General features: G+C 38.4%; 1 protein-coding gene across 3 annotated transcripts in view; it reads right to left on the bottom strand.

The window, feature by feature from the left end:
- CACNA2D1 (calcium voltage-gated channel auxiliary subunit alpha2delta 1) overlaps positions 1–18,097 on the bottom strand; it is a 681,161-nt gene that overhangs the window by 319,234 nt on the left and 343,830 nt on the right. For all 3 annotated transcript variants that reach the window (XM_084632490.1, XM_084632488.1, XM_084632489.1), the window contains one exon: positions 11,411–11,455. In XM_084632490.1, coding sequence (XP_084488616.1) covers positions 11,411–11,455 — 45 coding nt within the window. The remainder of the gene's footprint in view (positions 1–11,410; positions 11,456–18,097) is intronic.

Consider the following 18,097-nt stretch of genomic DNA (forward strand, 5'->3'; position numbering starts at 1 on the left):
GTAGCAACTGGATGTAGAATAGCAGAGGAAATACAATAAAGAATACAAGATTTGGAAGGGAACCAAGAGTTAAAAATTATGGTAACCCAAAAATAGATTTTGGGAAAGAGGGAAGCAAGCAGGAGACAATCACGTGACATTCCATATCATTTTATTTCAAAAGCTTTTCTCCTCCTACCACCTAATAAAATTTTAAGTGCCAGAATCTAGCTATTTATTCAAGGTATTTCTAAAGTGCTTGCCACCTTGGTACCCAAAATAGAGGTTTATAAGCAAAATATCTTCTCAAGCAACATAGTAATGTTGCTAGCACATCAATGGAGTCCTGTTCTAGTGAAAACTGTCTTGGAAGGAAGTGGAGCGGAAGTCCCGGATTGCTTGAGTACTCATCATTCAACTTTCATGGCGAAGTTTCAATCTATTTACAGAAAAGTGTCACTGTGCCATCGGCTGCACTGATCCCCTTGGAATCCCAGCATCACAGATAGATGGGAGATTTTCATTTGCCATTCTACTCTGTTTACCCTGAGGAGAATACTAAGCCGATCAGGTAGCAGAGGGGAGAGAAGTAGACAACATGTTTTTGGGATCCCCGGCTTCCTGTTCTGCTGCAGGCACCCCAAGTGGATGGTGAAGAGAAGCCTGGTCAATTTTAAAATAGCTGCTCCATACTGAAGCTCAGAAACAAATAATCACTTTCTAGAGGCTCCTCCCACAGCTATAGCAGCTCCCTTGGGGGAAATAGTGGGTAACAAAAATAATTTTCTGACTTTACTATTGAATGACAAGATTACACCCAAGATTATATGCAAGTCATATTGTATTGCTCGTCCTAACAAACAACCCTGCAAGTCCAAAATATTGGCCAAGCACTTACGCCAAAAGGGACAACAGTGAAAAAGATAGTAACTATTGTGAATTTATGAAGACTTAAAATGGAAACAAAAAATTAAAGAAATATGTAACTCTTAAAGGTGGAAGGAAATATATGTTTATGAATTGAAAGGTAAGTGCAAACTAATATACTGTCAGGATTCTGCAGTGGTGTTTAGCCAGCATTTTCCTGGTTTTTGTTTTTCTTTTCTGTTGATCTGCATTTTTCTACTTTTATCCCAGAAGGAGCCAAGCGCTGTAGAAGTTCAGTAAAGAAAAAAAAAAGTTCAAACTTTCATATCCCCTAAAAAGGATTAAAATGTGGGCTGGTTCTGATTTTGTCTCCATTGATTTAATCATCTCCACACTTGAAGTAAAAGTAACTGAAGAAAGAATAACTGAAAACTATACTGAGCAGTCCACATTTAAAGCTGTGTGAAATTTCCATTACAAAAACACCAGAACAAATATAGCTAACATGGTTTCAGCACAAAACTGAAATGTATTCCAGGTCAGAAATCTTAGGATCAGCCAGGTAATGGAGATCAATTTGGAGTGAACCTGGACTCAGTTTCCAGTAAACCTGGGCTAATTGATTCTCATGGCTTATTTTTAATGAGTTAACCTGAAATGTAAATAAAACAAAATTCAGATGTATTAAATCTCACGAATTAACACCGAAGAAAAAACTGACACTAACCCCTGCAAACCAAAACCAGTGAGTTTCACACAGCGTTAACAATGTGTCTATGAAAAACCGTGGTAACAGGTACCTAGGAAAAGAGGCATTAAAGTGTCTGCTTCCCAGATAATAATTCCGTTCTCAAAAGAGACACATTCCCATGGCTTAGACTCATTCTGAAAAAAACCACAAAGAAACTTCTGTCTTCTAACATAATGCACGTAAACAACAAACAAAGAAAAGTACAGTGAATAATAATTCACTATTTAAAAAGGAAGGGTTGGAGAATTTAAGAAACATGTGTTATGTGTCTTGTTTGGCAAATGCAATTACCTTGCTTCTCTGCTCTATATTTTAAGAGGAGAGGAGGGAGGCAGAGAGAGAAAGAAAGATGAATTGAGGACTTATTTTATATTATATATGCAAATATTTAAAACAATAAACGGGGATATGGGGTGCCCAACTTGGCACACCAAAGGTACACACTTGTCAGAGGGTGGGCTTCATCACTTCCTGAAAATCAGTCGATGAAGTGAGCTGTAGCTCATGAAAGCTTATGCTCAAATAAATTGGTTAGTCTCTCAGGTGCCACAAGTACTCCTTTTCTTTTTGCGAATACAGACTAACACGGCTGCTACTCTGAAATCAGTCCTTGTATGGCATCTCAAGTTTGGCACCCAAAAATTGTGGCATTCATAATCTACTAGTCAGTTTTGAAAGATCACACCCCTATACCCACACAAAAGCCCTCCCCTCCAACCCTGCCTCCTCCTTCTTGGTTTATCTAGTGATTTTAAGCTGAACATATGCTTCCTTGTTGCCTGCATTTGCAAAGAGGTATAGAGCTGCATTTATGCCACTGCTTTATATCTTTCACTGAGTCTGTATTTCAGGTATTATCCCCAGAGCAGTCACTAAATGCCATGTATCTCCTGCAGTAGAGCTCAAACAATTTAAAACAGATTATGCAAAACTTTATAAAAGTGGCAGTGTTTCATATTTAAAAAATAATTAGCTATAGGCATGACCTTGTTTGATACAAAACAGGGCTGCTTCCCTGTAGGTAAAACTCACATTTTAGCCTTAGTCAAAGCATTAGTTCCTAGTTTGTTCAGTCTCTTGTGGAGTTTCCATTCTTAGACCTCCCCCTTTGAGTTTAGTAAGAAAATGAATAAAAAGTGCTGCTGCAGCTTTAACTATTAGTAAATGATTAGCATCTGCACAAGCGGTACTGCTCCATCAGTCATGGCTGCTTTCCAGTATGGGGCTGATGAAGGAAATCCTCTTCTCTCATAAATCACTTGTGTCAATTAGGGATGCATCCCTTGCCGGGAGATGCAATTGAATGTTCCCAATTAAGGCCTAATGAATAAGAGTAAGCTTCCAGCCAGGCATGGCTGTTCTGGTTTGAGGTTAAACTAAATGTTAAATAAAAAGAGCAACATAGGTAAAAAGAACAAGACTCAGTCCTTTGAGTTAATTAGCTAAGTCACTGCAATTCTGTATTCTCTTTTCCCTTAGGGTATTACGTTCTTTTTGTGGAAAGGATTATAAAAAGCATGATTAGAATAAAAGGGGAAAAAGTAGATTTGTTCAAGACTCATGCTATTACCTGCATTATAAATTAAACAACATGGTATTGATAGCGCAGGTTATCACTGCCCTAACTTATCATTTCACTGGCAGCACAGCAACCGATAACTAACTTACTTATATTACCGCTATCTAAAACAAGGGAGGGAGCAGTAGTCTGTGAATAATGAAGACCTTAATGGCCAGTTCTGGAATGATTCCACACATCACTATGATTTTCCTAGTTTATTCTGAAATCTCCAATTACAAATTAGTAAGCAGATCTACCCTGTGGTATATTTATACCATTATAGTTTACAGTGGCAATTTGGTAGGTAAACCTGCTACATGTTTAGTGTTAAAAATGGAACATGAACAAAATAATTTCAAGAGCTATCACACAGAAGACACCAGAAAACACTGAATTTTAAACTCTGAAAATTAATGTGTGGTTTAGGTTCTGCTACTGCAGGAGCTGGTATAGCTATTTAAGATACAAAGAAGGCTACTGCATATACATTTGCCATTACATAATGGAAACACAAACCATGCACTGTCTGTACAGTATTAGAAGTGTCCCGGTTACTGCAGTTTGCCACAGGGAAGAAGTGACCAATATTAAAAAAAAAAAAAAAAAAAAAAGCAAATAGGAAAAGAACCCGAAGAATGAAAACAGGGAGATGGAGCAATTAAGGACTTCCTAGAGGGATGGATTATATGAGCAAATACAGAGAGAGAAATTAGATTTGGAAAAGATCTGTGAAGAAAAAGGTGATGATTTGAAATAAAGCCAGGCCAATGCAACACAAGAAGAGAGGACTGAAGGGTGAGTCAGAAGAGACTATAAATAGAGAAGAGTGGAAAGAGCAAGGAGACAAAATGGAAAAAGCAGAGAAAGAGTAATTAAAATGTGTGGAAAAGGACAGACTAACAGTGCTGTTCAGCTGTCACATAAAAGCATTGTATCTTTCATACACCTGTACTCTACACCTTCAAATAAAAATCAATTGCATAGACTACAACCTGCCAAACAAGAGGGCTAGGAAATATTTTCTGGTGAACGGAAACCTACTGGTTTAGTCGGTTATCTGCTGTGACCTTGGCAAGTCACTTAGAACATAAGAACACTTAATCTACCCTGTGCCTCATGTCCCTATGTGAAGATAAAATACATTAATGATTATGAGGTGCTCACATACCATTGCACCGAGGGGCATATAAATAATTAGATAAACTAGCAGCATCTGTTTGATGTTGCAGAACACCAGAGACTCGTTACTGATTGGAAGACCAAGGGTTACAATTTGATTGTTTTATTTGTTGTATTAGAGAAATCAAAGGTCAACGAATGACTAGTCTTCAAGTGGTTTAAAAAAAATCCAAGTGAAGAAAACAATTAGCCCCCCCCCCAAATATTCTAGATGGTGGAAAGAGTGAGAGAGGTGTCTCTTCAGAGCATTGTGTAAATAGGAAGGAGAAAGCAAACTGGACTGAAGAACAGAAAAAGACACCAGAAAAATAGAATGGAGTAAATTAACAGGAGGTATTTCAGGTTAAGAAGGAAAAGAAAGAAATCTTGAACTAGATTCCTAAATGGTTAGTTTAGCAGTAAATATTTCTGAGGATGGGAGCTACACATCTTCCAGGTATGGAAAAGGACATAAGCCCATATTCTTGACAAACTGAAGTCTCAGGAGTTGGGCCTTGGCACATATAAAGCACGAGCTTACCACAGAGGAAATGAAAGAAATTGAAGAAGAATGGCTGAGAGATTGTCGCAGGGGGCAATGTTTCAGAGATGAAGCTAGGCAAATTTATATAGATAGGAGATATGACCCCCAGGTCACTTACTCATTCATACACAACCTCATCCTAAGCTTTTTAGTACTAGAGTTGCTGTGAAATTTGAGTTGAGGAGAAACCTGGAGAAGGTGGAGTTTTGTTTCAAGGTGCACTGATTACAAATTAGTAGAAGCAGAAAATGAGGAAAGACTGAAACAGTAGGGGGGTGGAATCAGAGTTGGATATCAGCAGCATAAAATAGTTACACAAGAATAAAATCTGATAGGAAGTATGCCAAGGGGATGTGAGCAACAAAGAACTTTGTGACACGATGGCAGGGAGGTTCAGTGGTAAAGTGTTTTCCATTGCCAAGCACAGAGGAAGAGGAGTTGAATACGTAGAACCAAAACAACAGAAGCAAAGTGGCTGTAATTGAAAAGATCACTGTCCACACACAGAAGGGTAATTTCAGTACTGTAGAAAGGGTAGCTGATAGAACACATATTTGTGAAGGTTGTTTTAGAAGGTGATATTAGCTGGGTGTGACGTGTCCAACGTCAGGACCCTGTTATACTGCCCATCGTACATACACATTAAGAAAGTGTCCCCATCCTCAGGAGTTTACAACCTAAATAGGCAAGACAGGCAAAGGGTAAAAGAAAGCAATACATCGTATAAGCAGAACATTGGAATCAAAAGCACAGAGCTTATGCAACTTGCTCAAGCTCACACACGAAGTCTGTGGCAGAATCTGCAATTATTATTATTAGTTATTTGCATTACTGTATAGGCCTCAACCAAGATCAGGGCCCCATTATGCCAGGCATTGCAAACATATAATAAAAGACAGTCCTCTTCCCATAGCCCTTACAATGTAAACAGATGAGGGAGATGAAGGGTGGTGAGAAGGAAGTATTAGAATCCACATTTTATAGATGGAGAGTAAGGTATTATGGATAAATAATTTTCCTAGGTAAAAAAAAGTCTGTAGCACACCAAGGACTTGATCTGTTTGAATCTCCTGTCAGTACCTTACCTACAAAGCCGTTCTTCCTTCCCGATCATATCTTCTTTTCAATAAGGCATCAGAGAACAATTTGCTCCAGAAAACTTCTTAATATTTTTTAGGCTCGAGGAACATAGGCAGATAGATTGGCAGACGCATAACTACGTTATTTTCAGGAGCATGTAATGATCTATTAAGACTTACATATGGCTCTAATACAAATCCACTGAGCAAAAGGAGTACTGATTTTCAAAAAATTATATACAGCAGTATCTAAATGTAGTATTTTCCAGCAGTGTTTATGTATTGTCTCTACAACTATTGTGGTATAAACTAACACAAATGAAACAGCCAGGGAGCAGACACAACTGTCATTTATTGCATTTTTTCTTCTTTTCCTGGCTGGCCCTAAATAATGACTGCAATTTGCACTGAAAAGCAATTGGAACTAGATTTAACTTCAACTTCAGATTGTCTGTAAAGCATCTAGCATGCTGTCAATGCACACTATATATAATGCATTATATAAACAAACAATATAATAAAAACAATCATACTAAGTAAAGATGTTGGGATTTTTTGGATTCAGGTGTATGTATGGACAGATGGAATCTAATATGAACTAAAACTAAATATACTCCTAGATAGTAACCATGAAAAAACAGAACAGGGATTGAGGGGGTAATAGGTACCTATATAAGAAAAAGTCCCCCAAAACGGGACTGTCCCTTTAAAAACGGGACATCTGGTAGTGGTCACCCTATCCTGGACTAGATTACTTTGCACTATTTAAAGGACTTTGCAACAGTGTATACATTTCAGACTTGGAGCTTGCAAAGATTAGGATGAACCAATATTCAATCACCAGTAGCATAGAACAAGATGATCACAAGCAAACAAGTAAAGGACAGAAAAGGCAAACAGACTGTGGGAGTAAAATAATCAGGAATATGTGCTGGAATACAGAGCTTTTCATGTCTAGGTCACTGGGTAAAGTCTGATCTAGGTTAGTAGCAAACAACTGATGGATATTAAGTGGCCTCTGTGAAATGAGTTGGTCTTATTCCAGTTCCTAGTATACATGTGTTCACATCACAAACTCAATATGTCTATAATTGACATCCTTACTGACATCAGCTGATAGGCCAAAAAACTACATTCACAGAGAAACTGAATAACCCTTTCAATCTTAGTGGTCCCAGTTCAGTGTTAAGACACATTGGTAGGACCTTCTAGGAAGGCTTTCACTGCTGTCAGCTGAGCTGTGACTGAACAATTGAGAATGACTGTTTAGTCTTGTTAATTCAGTAACTTTCACAGATGTGATGTTGTTGGGGAGGGTTAGGCAGGTAGAGGCAAGAATCAAATTAGGTTAAAAGGGCTTACAAGAAAAGGTGATAGTATTAAGACTCATTTATCGGAGATTGAAAAGTCAGGATATATAAACTTGAGTATCTGTAGAACAGTGATAGTTTAGTTGAGAGCAAAGAAAAAAACAACATTGAATTTTGCAGCACATTATGTGGAACAAAAACTGTCCTGAATTAATATAATTTATGGAGACCAATATAAAATGATTTCTCTGGAAAAACCAACAGTTTTAAGTGAAGGGTCTGAGCAGGCTGACCAGAATATTCAAGACAGTTTGGTTGTACAAGATCAACAGAATGCTCTACTGGAGAGTAAGTCAGTTGAATTGAAGACCAGAGTAAACAAGTTTCCCCTTGCTTCAAGAATAATAGATGGATCTAGGAATTAGGCAAATCAAGTGAACTAAAGACCACAGGAGTTACGAGAGTAAGCAAGGTTTCAGAGTAACAGCCGTGTTAGTCTGTATTCGCAAAAAGAAAAGGAGTACTTGTGGCACCTTAGAGACTAACCAATTTATTTGAGCATAAGCTTTTGTGAGCTACAGCTCACTTCATCGTCTCTAAGGTGCCACAAGTACTCCTTTTCTTTTTCAGAGTAAGCAGGTTTCAGACAGGCTTCAAGCAGGGACATGTGCTATAGATCTAAGAATTTAGTTCATCAAGGCTGGTAATGATGCACTTCTTCACTGTGACGCCTTTCTGCTTGCTCTGAGAAAAAGTTTCTAAGCTTCACAAAGTCCTAGTGCTTGATGAGATTTTTTTCTTTCTTTCAACAGATACACACATTCCTTTACTCTAGGAGCAGTGTCTTGCACTCCATTTTAATTCCAAACTACTGGAAGGCTAACTGAGTGCACTGCAATAGCGCCATCTTAATGTCAGATACCCACAAAATGTGAAAAGGTAGGAAAAATGGAGCTGGGCAGGGAGTGATAGGGTAGGGTTACAATACATCCGTATTTTCCCGGACATATCTGGCTTTTTGGTTCTTAAATTGCCATCTGGGAGGAATTTTTAAATATCTAAAAAGTCCGGTATTTTGCCATTATTATTTTTCCCCAAAGAAGAGTTGATCATTCAAGAAAGAGAATGTTGATCATTTGAGAAAGAAAGTGAATGTTTCGCACAGCTGGAAAGGAGGGGAGAGAAGGGGGAACGCAGCGCACTCAGGGGAGGAGGCGGGACCGGGGCAGGGATCTGGGGAAGGGGTCCAGTGGGGCAGGGAGGGGGCGGAGTTGGGGCAGGGACTTTGGGGAAGGGGTTAGAATGGGGGTGGGGAAGGGGTGGAGTTGGGGCAGGACCGGGGGGCAGAGCAAATACCCCATGGAGTGTCCTCTTTTTTGAATGTTCAAATATGGTAACCCTAGGGTGGGGGGATACTATTCTACAGTAAGAGGTCTGGAGGAGAGGAGTCAGCTGAAGTAGGACCTCAACACAGTGAGTCTGCACATTAGAATTTAACTAGAAATCAGTGAGACAGAAATTGAAGAAAGGTCTCTTGAGCTTTTTTTGAGTGTACATATTTCAGATGAAGATGACAGCAAATCTGTTCAACTAGATATCTTGATAACCAGATTTCTGGTCAATCTTATGTTCATCATTTGTTCTTTTAAGGTAGTTAGGCAGTTTTTTTGAGAATTTGTAATAGTATTATATATATATAAACTTTTCACATTCAAAGTACTCTGCAAAAAATGATTCATCCATCCATATAACCCCGTGAGATAAATTTTATCCCCATTTTACAGATTAAAATGGTTATGCAACTAGCTCAAGGCCACACAGTCAGAGCCAGTGCTGGGATTAACAACTCACAAGATCCCTGGTCCCTAAACCCTGCACTCATTCAAGTAGATCACACAACCCTAGATAAAGGAGAAGATCTAAATGTACTGGATTTAAAAAATTATATATTTAGGCCAAGATTTTCAAAAGTGACTAGTAATTGTGTGTGCCCAACTTGAGACTCCTTAAAGGGGCCAGATATGCAGAGGATGGGTGCTCAGCACTTTCTGAAAAATCAGGCCCTTTTAAGGTATCTCAAGTCGGGCACACAAAATCATTAGCTACTCTCAGAAACAGTGGCCTTTTCGGTATTACGTTTGCTGCCTATGTTTTCTTTTCACGTATATGCTAATGAAAATAAGTCTTCTACTGTTTGTTTATAACCAGTGAGTGCACTGCTGCTTTAAAGGTGATAAAGGTTAGTGTTAACATGAAAGCTTCACCTTTGATGAATGCTGCAGAAAGAAAGGCATTACAGGAATTTATCCAGGAAGAGCGTGTCCAGCACTTAGTAGATAGGCATCAGTGGCAATGAAATGTGAAGATGACCTAAATTGTCGGGGCCTAACCAGGACTCATGGGGGATGTCATTAATGGCACCTGTGGAGTCTGAACACTAGTTTCAGACAGCCAAGCAGCTTCTGATCATGCCAGTTACAAAGACTGATCTAGCAGAGAAAAAACACGTTTCTCAAAGCAACCAGAGACTTTAAAATCCAACGGCTTCTTGAAGTTTAATTCTTTGTTCATTCACACTGTTTTCTTAAATTTGAAAAAAAAATACCGTAAAGAGAAAAAAAATCCCACAGATAAAATATCCCTGCTTTCTGTCACTTTGTATTTTCTTCTGGTGTCAAAGGCTGTAGAGCTCCAGAAAGGAAAGGAGTATAAATCAATGCAAACAAGCTGGAAGGAGGAAGGATAAAATGATGTTTCTGGAAAAGCCTACAGGAGTTCCGAACGGAGAAAGACAAATTGCTGAGTGGTGTTTGTGTTGCAGCTGTGCCTAACCTATTTTGACCATTGCTATAAAAAAAAGATGTCTCAAAGAACCTCTCAATACTATTTTTATTTAGCCGAATTAAAGCATGAGCTTCTATTTTATGCCAAAACCGCTCACACTTGGATGCACACATTTTAGTATCCTAAATGCACAATTAGGCACTTTAAGAAAAGTGGCCCGTTTTCAGAAATGCAGAACACCTGAAAACTGCATTCAATTCAACAGGCTAGGTATTCAGCATCTTTCAAACTCACATCACTTTTACTTAGGTGCTTAAGTATAGATTTATCTTCAGGCACTCACGTCTGAAGATTTCATTCTGTAGGTTTTGGTTCCTTGTGCACAAACTTTCTGTGCCTGCATCCCAGGTGAGTACCCATATCTGACGTAAGCAACTCAAGTAGTTTTGTTTGACATGATCTATGTATCTTATTTAATTACCTTACAGCAATAGCATCAAATTCTATAGTGACGCCATCAATCTTTTAGCAATACTTGATTACAGAGTGCGAATTAACCATGTTGATCATCTGATTAATACATTCCAATACCTTTGCCTATACATTAAATCTATAATAAAAAAGGCAGCTGTATTATCTCAAGTGAAGGAGACAATAACGTCCCTTCCTCCCAAGAGACAACAAGATGTTTAAGATTTAAAGTCGTGGTGGGAAAACTCATATAATTTACTCTTCTTGGGCCAGATTCTCCATTGCCCTGCACCTTTCAGTCATTTGCATCAATGCAAAATAGGTGCAAATTGTTACTGTTTGTAAATTATATCCGTTTTCATCCATTTTCCACTCACTTTCCACTGCTGTAAATGACTACACAGGGTGCAATGATGCAATGGAGAATCTGACCACTTAAATCTGCAAAATTGGGCTAGAGATCTCATAAGAACCGTCTTTTTCATGGTCTTTTCCTGCTGTAGTTTTGTTCCCAGCCAGAAAGAAATATTGGAAACAAAATAAGAAAACAGTTCTGGAGTTCTTGAATTTTGTGTTCTTGATTCTATAGTATTGTAATTCAGATTTTACAGTTTGATTCTATACATAGGCAATGCTGTGGTGAGAGGGTTATTTTCCCAAGCACACTTCCTCATTAATAACTCAGAAGGCCTAACGAGGGAAAATGTAACCCTAACAAACAAACACAAAAGGCAGCCTAGCAGTCTACCAAACTTGGTGTGTATGTCCAGAAATCCAAAATATTTCCCACAAGTAGCTGAAAATGTCAGTTTAACACCTTTAGAATCTTTAATACCCTTTCAATTTTCTGAGAATTTAAGCAGCCTACAGTTTACAGGTAAAACAAGAAGATAATATATTACTTACATCATTCTGATCATCTTTTGCATTGTAATAGATGATATCATTATTCTGTGGGAAAAAAAGAAAAGAAAAATCATTCCATTAATTGAAAAGTAATGATGAATACAGAGGTCCATGGGCTAAAGTAAACCTGAATATATACACTTAAGGGTTGATCCTGAATTTTGTGAACACCCCTGTTAATTTCCCAGCCCTTAGTTAGTTCTGTCTTCTTTGAGAATCAACAGATATGACAGAGAAATGTCATTTATTTAGCACTTCTTTCCTGAAAATGTATAAAAGGTATATCAACAACAACTGGAAGAGCATAAGCTATGGTGGGGGGGAAGCCTACTAATGGAAGACTTATGAGAGCTATTTGTTTTAAAGATATATGAAGATAATACATGCAACAAAACAACCTATCAGGCAACAGACATGATAACTCACTAACTTTACAAATGTAAGTGGGTTATTAAGTCTTTCTTGCACATATTTCATTCTTCATGTTGGGTAGTAAAAATAAGCCCTGGGACTATGCATCAGAAGGACAATCTAATTGTTGTGGCATACAACAGAATGTAATGCTCCAGTGGATGAATGGTAACATTCTAAATCTGACAGAGCCGTGAACTAGCATAACATGAGCTACTGCTGGAATATCATTCTGCATCTTGATTTTCTGATTTCTCAAGATGGTTAAAAATTGGGAAATTTTCCCATGAAAAAGCAGTCACTTTTGTTGTATATCTATCAATCCTGTGGAATTCTGTAATGTGGACATTGCTCACCAATACACTGAGTCTGCTTTCCAATAAATATCACTTTTGTAACATATAACCCTTTGCACTTATTTACACCCTTCTGCTCAAGGATCTCAAGTGTGCTATGCTAAGACCCTAAGCCAGTAAAGCACTTAAGTATGTGCTTAAACTTAAGCACATGGTTAAGTATTTTGCTTGTATAGGAGCCTAAATCACAAGGCAATCATTATTGCCTGAGGTCAACCTCCAAAATCATTGTCATTTGTACTTTTAATCCTGTTTATATAAAATAATCAATTTTACAAGGATATATTTGAACTCTTACTCTTTCTGTAGGTTTCTATCATGCAATAATTGATAACTAAATGAAACATTAGCCCAAAACTGGGCTCACAAAACTGGGTGACTGGGCAACAAAATGGCAGATAAAATTCAATGTTGCTAAATACAAAATAATGCACACTGGAAAACATAATCCCTACTATACATGTAAAATTATGGGGTCTAAATTAGCCTGTTACCACTTAAGAAAGGTCTGGGAGTCACTGTGGATAGTTCTCTGATAACAGCCACTCAGTGTGCAACGGCAGTCAAAAAAGCTTACAATGTTGGGAATCATTAGAAAAAGGATAGATAATAAGACAGAAAATATCATATTGCCTCTATATAAATACATGGTATGCCCACATCTTGAATACTGCATGCCGATGTGGTTGTCACATCTCAAAAAAGATATACTGAAACTGGAAAAGGTTCAGAAAAGGGCAACAAAATGATTAGGGTTGTGGAACAGCTTTCATATGAGGAGAGATTAATAAGAATGGGACTTTTCAGCTTAGAAAAGAGACAACTAAGGGGGGATATGATTGAGGTCTATAAAATCATGGTTGATGTGGAGAAAGTAAATAAGGAAGTGTTATTTACTCTCTCTCATAACACAAGAACTAGGGGTCACCAAATGAATTTAATAAGCAGCAGGTTTAAAACAAACACAAGGAAGTATTTCTTCACACAATGCACAGTGAACCTGTGGAACTCCTTGCCAGAGGATGTTGTGAAAGCAAAAACTATAACAGTGTTCAAAAAAGAACTAGGCAAGTTCACAGAGGATAGGTCCATAAATTGCTATTAGCCAAGATGGGCAGGGATTCAAAACCATGCTCTGAAGCGGCCCTCGCCTCTGATTGCCAGAATCTGGGAATGGGCGACATGGGATGGATCACTTGATGATTATGTCTTCTGTTCATTCCCTCTGAAGCATCTGGCATTATCCACTGTTGGAGGACAGGATACAGGGCTAGATGGATCAATTGGTCTGACCCACTATGGCCATTACGTTCTTATGTAAACCAAGTAAATTTCTGCATCAATTTCTACATCTTTTACAGAAATGTATTCTATATATTAAAAGTTTATAAAAAGAACCAAAAATGCAAACCCTTATTCGCATGCATACATCTTACTCATATGAGTAACCCAGGCTACTCACATGAGTGAAAATTTGTAGGACCTGGACTCTAAAAGGAAGAAAGACACACCTTTTCCCTCATATACATATAAACATGTGAGACTCATTTGAAGAGTACTAACTATGAGTACAGCAATTCTGAAGTTCCAGGCTAAACAGAATTAATTTTTGATAATAATAAAGACACCATGTTGCGTGGTATTGGATGACATCATTTCACTTTGCTTTCCTCATCTCTCCAATACAGAAAATGATGCCAAACAAACTAGGGAAATGCAACATAGATGGAGCTATTATAAGACGGGTGCAAAACTCACAGCTCATCACATGCACAGACACATGAGGAAATTCCTTTTAGCACTAGAGATCAAAGCTAACTGTGAGTACATTGATCTTTTTCTGGCTATGCTACAACAAGGACAGGAGACACTGGATGTGGTTTAGTTAGGCCGTAACGTTATTTCTAAATCTCTGGGAGTACCTGGCAGATAAAATTCTAGAGTGCAGGCTATTGCATAATCATCTATGTCATTGATACAAAGACTTTAATGGTTCATGAGCCAAATTAGTATCAACATTACCCCAAAGAGCCACAGTAGTGTGAATCCATTGTTTTATTTACTTCCTCCCCCCCTCTAAAATTATTCTCACAGAAAAATGACTGACCAAGTATTATTATTTTATCAACTACAATTGTTTAACAACATAGTAAAAGCATCCTGATTGGTTAATAATCTAGACTGGTTAATAATTAAGTCAGACAGTGTTTTAATTATCATGTGCTGCAAAGAGCCACAGGAGACACATTAAAGAGCCACTTGCAGCTCGCAAGCCTCAGTCTGAGTATCACTGGTTTTTATATATTCCAGTTATAGGGTATAGACTGTCAGCCCTCCCTCAGCCACCTTTCCCTTGGCCAACCCACTGCTGGGACCTCACCACTTCCTCCCACCCTCAAATGCAGGAGGGCTAAGGGGGCGCTATAAAGGAACAGAGGGTTGACTTCTTGCTGTACCAGTCATAGAAACCCCAACCCCCCATTTCTGCTCCGTTAGAGAACACTTCCTTGAAATCCTTTACCAATCCATTTTATCTGATCACTGTATCCCTTCCCAATGGGAATACCTGTGCCGGACATCCACCCCACACTTACATAATGAGTTGGGACATCATAGCCTAACCCGCATTTCACCATTCATCCCAACTAAGTCCCCAACCTGCTGTGGGGAAAGAGAACAATCTGGCAGTGAGGGAAGTAATTTCTTCCCAGCCCACTGCAAAAGAACTGATGACGTGTAATGCTCACACTCGATCATGACAAACTCCCATGGGCGGGATGTGGGTGCTGCTCAGCCTGCTCCAGGTAAAAGAGCGCTTTTCCTGCACCAGTGTAGACTTCAACAGTGTTCCCTCTCTTCCGGTCACCTGGTGAGGGATGGATCAGCATCCCCACACTGACCTGGGCTGAAGCCACAACAAGTCGCTCTCTAGCCCTTAATGGGGAACAGGTTTTCCAACAAGCTAGACAACAGCCTCCACCGCTTAATGTGCTGTGAGGTCAGTCTCATAACCTGATGGTTCCAAAGGAGGTACTTTAGCATGTGGTTTGTGAAGAGAGTTGAAAGAACCAAAAGTTTCAGTTTCCTTCCATCCTGTTATTTCATACACCGTTGTGTACAGGCACACTTGGGAAAAATGTAACTGTCTGTTTAATTAACATTTGCTGAAGCTCTAAGCCTGCAAGATGCGGACTGCATCATATGTGAATTAGTCCATTGCTACTTCTGTTTGATCCAAATAACTAGGAGTATTAAAAACTATCTTTAAGCAAATGAAGCTCTCAGAAACATAAGGACAAGTTTAACCAAGATAAGCGCATAAGGAAGAAATTAAATCCTTGTTTTGTGATATATTACATTTTGTGCTCCTTGTAGATAGCACCTACACAAAACATAAACCAATAAGGACATTTTTATCTGTTTCACTACACTTTATACAGAAAGCATGACCTACACTGTATTATGATACATTGAAGCCAACACAAGCTCACAGATTAGATTCCTGGATCAGTCAAAACTTGAGGCCTATTTTTCATATTTAACCACCACTAGATGACAAGAACAAATTGTTTTGATTCTGATTTTCCACCAAATAGCTATTTATTAACTCCTGGGCACAGGGAATTTGAATCCACCCAATGATATATGCCAGTACACTATCCTGTCATTAGGGAAGTTACAGATGGTTTCCAGCAGGTCTAAAATGGAGGGTTTCCCTCCTACCCCACACCACCACCATTACCACCTTCTTCCGGTAATAATTTGGAGACTAAAATTAAACAAAGGAGGAAGTCATCATTCCCATTTGTGAGCACAGGGTTCACTTGCAAACACAGGTCTTGTTGTATAGTCCTGAATCATGTTTATGGGAGAAATGACCTCAGGTTATTCTACATTTAAATGAGAAATGTGTACATGACCACAATGGTTTTACATATTAGTGAGACTTTCCCAGGGGTGAAACTATGATAATTCACAGCCATGAATTCCTGTTGCATAGCAAGCAATTTAAGTATCTAACAATATCAAAAACAAATGATGATTAGATTTAGGACCAACTTAGTAATGTCACTTTTCTGGCTGTACAGGTTATCCTTATCCTGCCATGCTTTCATTGACCCTATTGTCTTCTCAAGTCACATTGATTTTGTGTTATCATTTCTGCCATTTCGTTGCTAGTTTTGGATATGAAGTAATTCCTATGGGCATTAAGGGTTGTATACATTACAAATTGAGTTATGTTAGTAACTCCCCAAGATACATCTATTCAACATACTGAAATCCAATGCCTCTGATTTCCAGGTCTGTACAGAGATTTGGGCAAACACACAGATAAATTGAACATGAATATAAGCATGAGAAAACATCCACTTTCAAAATATTTGCAAATGGAATCAGTACACACATCACAGTCACTAACTTAAAAGAGGCACACCATTTTGTCTCTTACAAAACAATTTGAGAGAGGCAATCCATTGACTCCACTGGTTGTAATCTCAGTTCACAACTAAGTGAATGTAAACTGAAGGCAAGCTTCAGGAAGCTTCCTCTCAGGAAGCACTTAACACTTTATAGGATCAAGATCTTTCAGTAAGGGGCTAAAGGGAGTAAATTTCAGAGAGAATCCTGTTTTACAGCACATTAATTATTATTTCGTGTTAAACAGTGCCAACTTACTTCTGTAAACCCACTAATACAGCATATTATGCATCCATCTTTAATAGACAGCCTGAAAAGAACAGCAGCCACAGAGTAAAACATCTTACTGTTACTGCCAATTAATGAAGTTACTCCTTTGGATTACATGGTAGAGGTGTATGATCTAAAGATCCTTGGTTCAAATCCCAGCAATGACCCATGAAGAGTATAGTCCTTATTAGTCCTGATCTAAACTGTTTATTGGTGGAAAAACAGTTTCTTGACAAAGAGCTTCCCTGCCACCACTGAAAAAAATATTGCTTTCCACAGAAAAATGTTGACTTTTTGAAAAAAATGTACACCCCAAACCCTAAAATTTTCAGCTTAAACAAATTTAAAATTTTGATTCAGAAATTACCCAGGATGCTCAAGGGATTTGTAATTATGTGCTGTGTACATTCCTCCCTGACTCTTTTTCACTCTGGGTGGCTCCCAAGACAGACTAGGTAGTCCAGCAAGAGGGGAGACTGCAGTGTTTCACATAGGAGAATGGAGACATGAGGAACCCAAACTACAACAGCACCATGGCAGCATTTCCAAGTAAAAAAAAAAATCAGGTTTAGGCCAAAAAATACATATTTTCTTTTCAGAACTTCATATAATATAGGAAAACAAAGTGTTATCAGTATGGTTTTTTTAAAAAAAAAAAAACAGTCACCAGGCACAACAGAAAGAGTACTAAAGTAGCAGTTCTCAAATCCATACAGAGCTAAACTTGTGCTGGCTCTCCTCATCACTGTATTTGCCAAAGAGATGTTATGAGATTATGAATGGGAAAGGAGACATCCATAGCAAAAATCACCATTAAGAAGTGTCCTATACTATGAAAATATTTGAGAATCCTTGCTTTATTGAAAAAACAACAAGGAGTTCTTGTGGCAGCAGAGGGGGAAAAGTAACATTCAAAAACCAGTAGGAGAACACTTCAATCTCCCTGGACACTCAATAACAGACTTAAAAGTGGCAACCCTTCAACAAAAAAACTTCAAAAACAGACTCCGAGACACTGCAGAACTGCAATTAATTTGCAAACTGGACACCATCAAATTAGGCCTGAATAAAGACTGGGAGTGGATGGAAGTAATTTTCCCCTCTGCTGATACTCAGACCTTCTTGTCAACTGTTGGAAATGGACGATGTCCACATTGATTGCACTGACCTTGTTAGCACTACAAAAGTAATTTCCCTCCTTTGATATTCATCCCTTCTTGTCAACTATTGA

This window comes from Lepidochelys olivacea (genome assembly GCF_965140295.1).
Source record: "Lepidochelys olivacea isolate rLepOli2 genome assembly, chromosome: 1".
NCBI classification, from domain to species: Eukaryota; Metazoa; Chordata; order Testudines; family Cheloniidae; genus Lepidochelys; species Lepidochelys olivacea.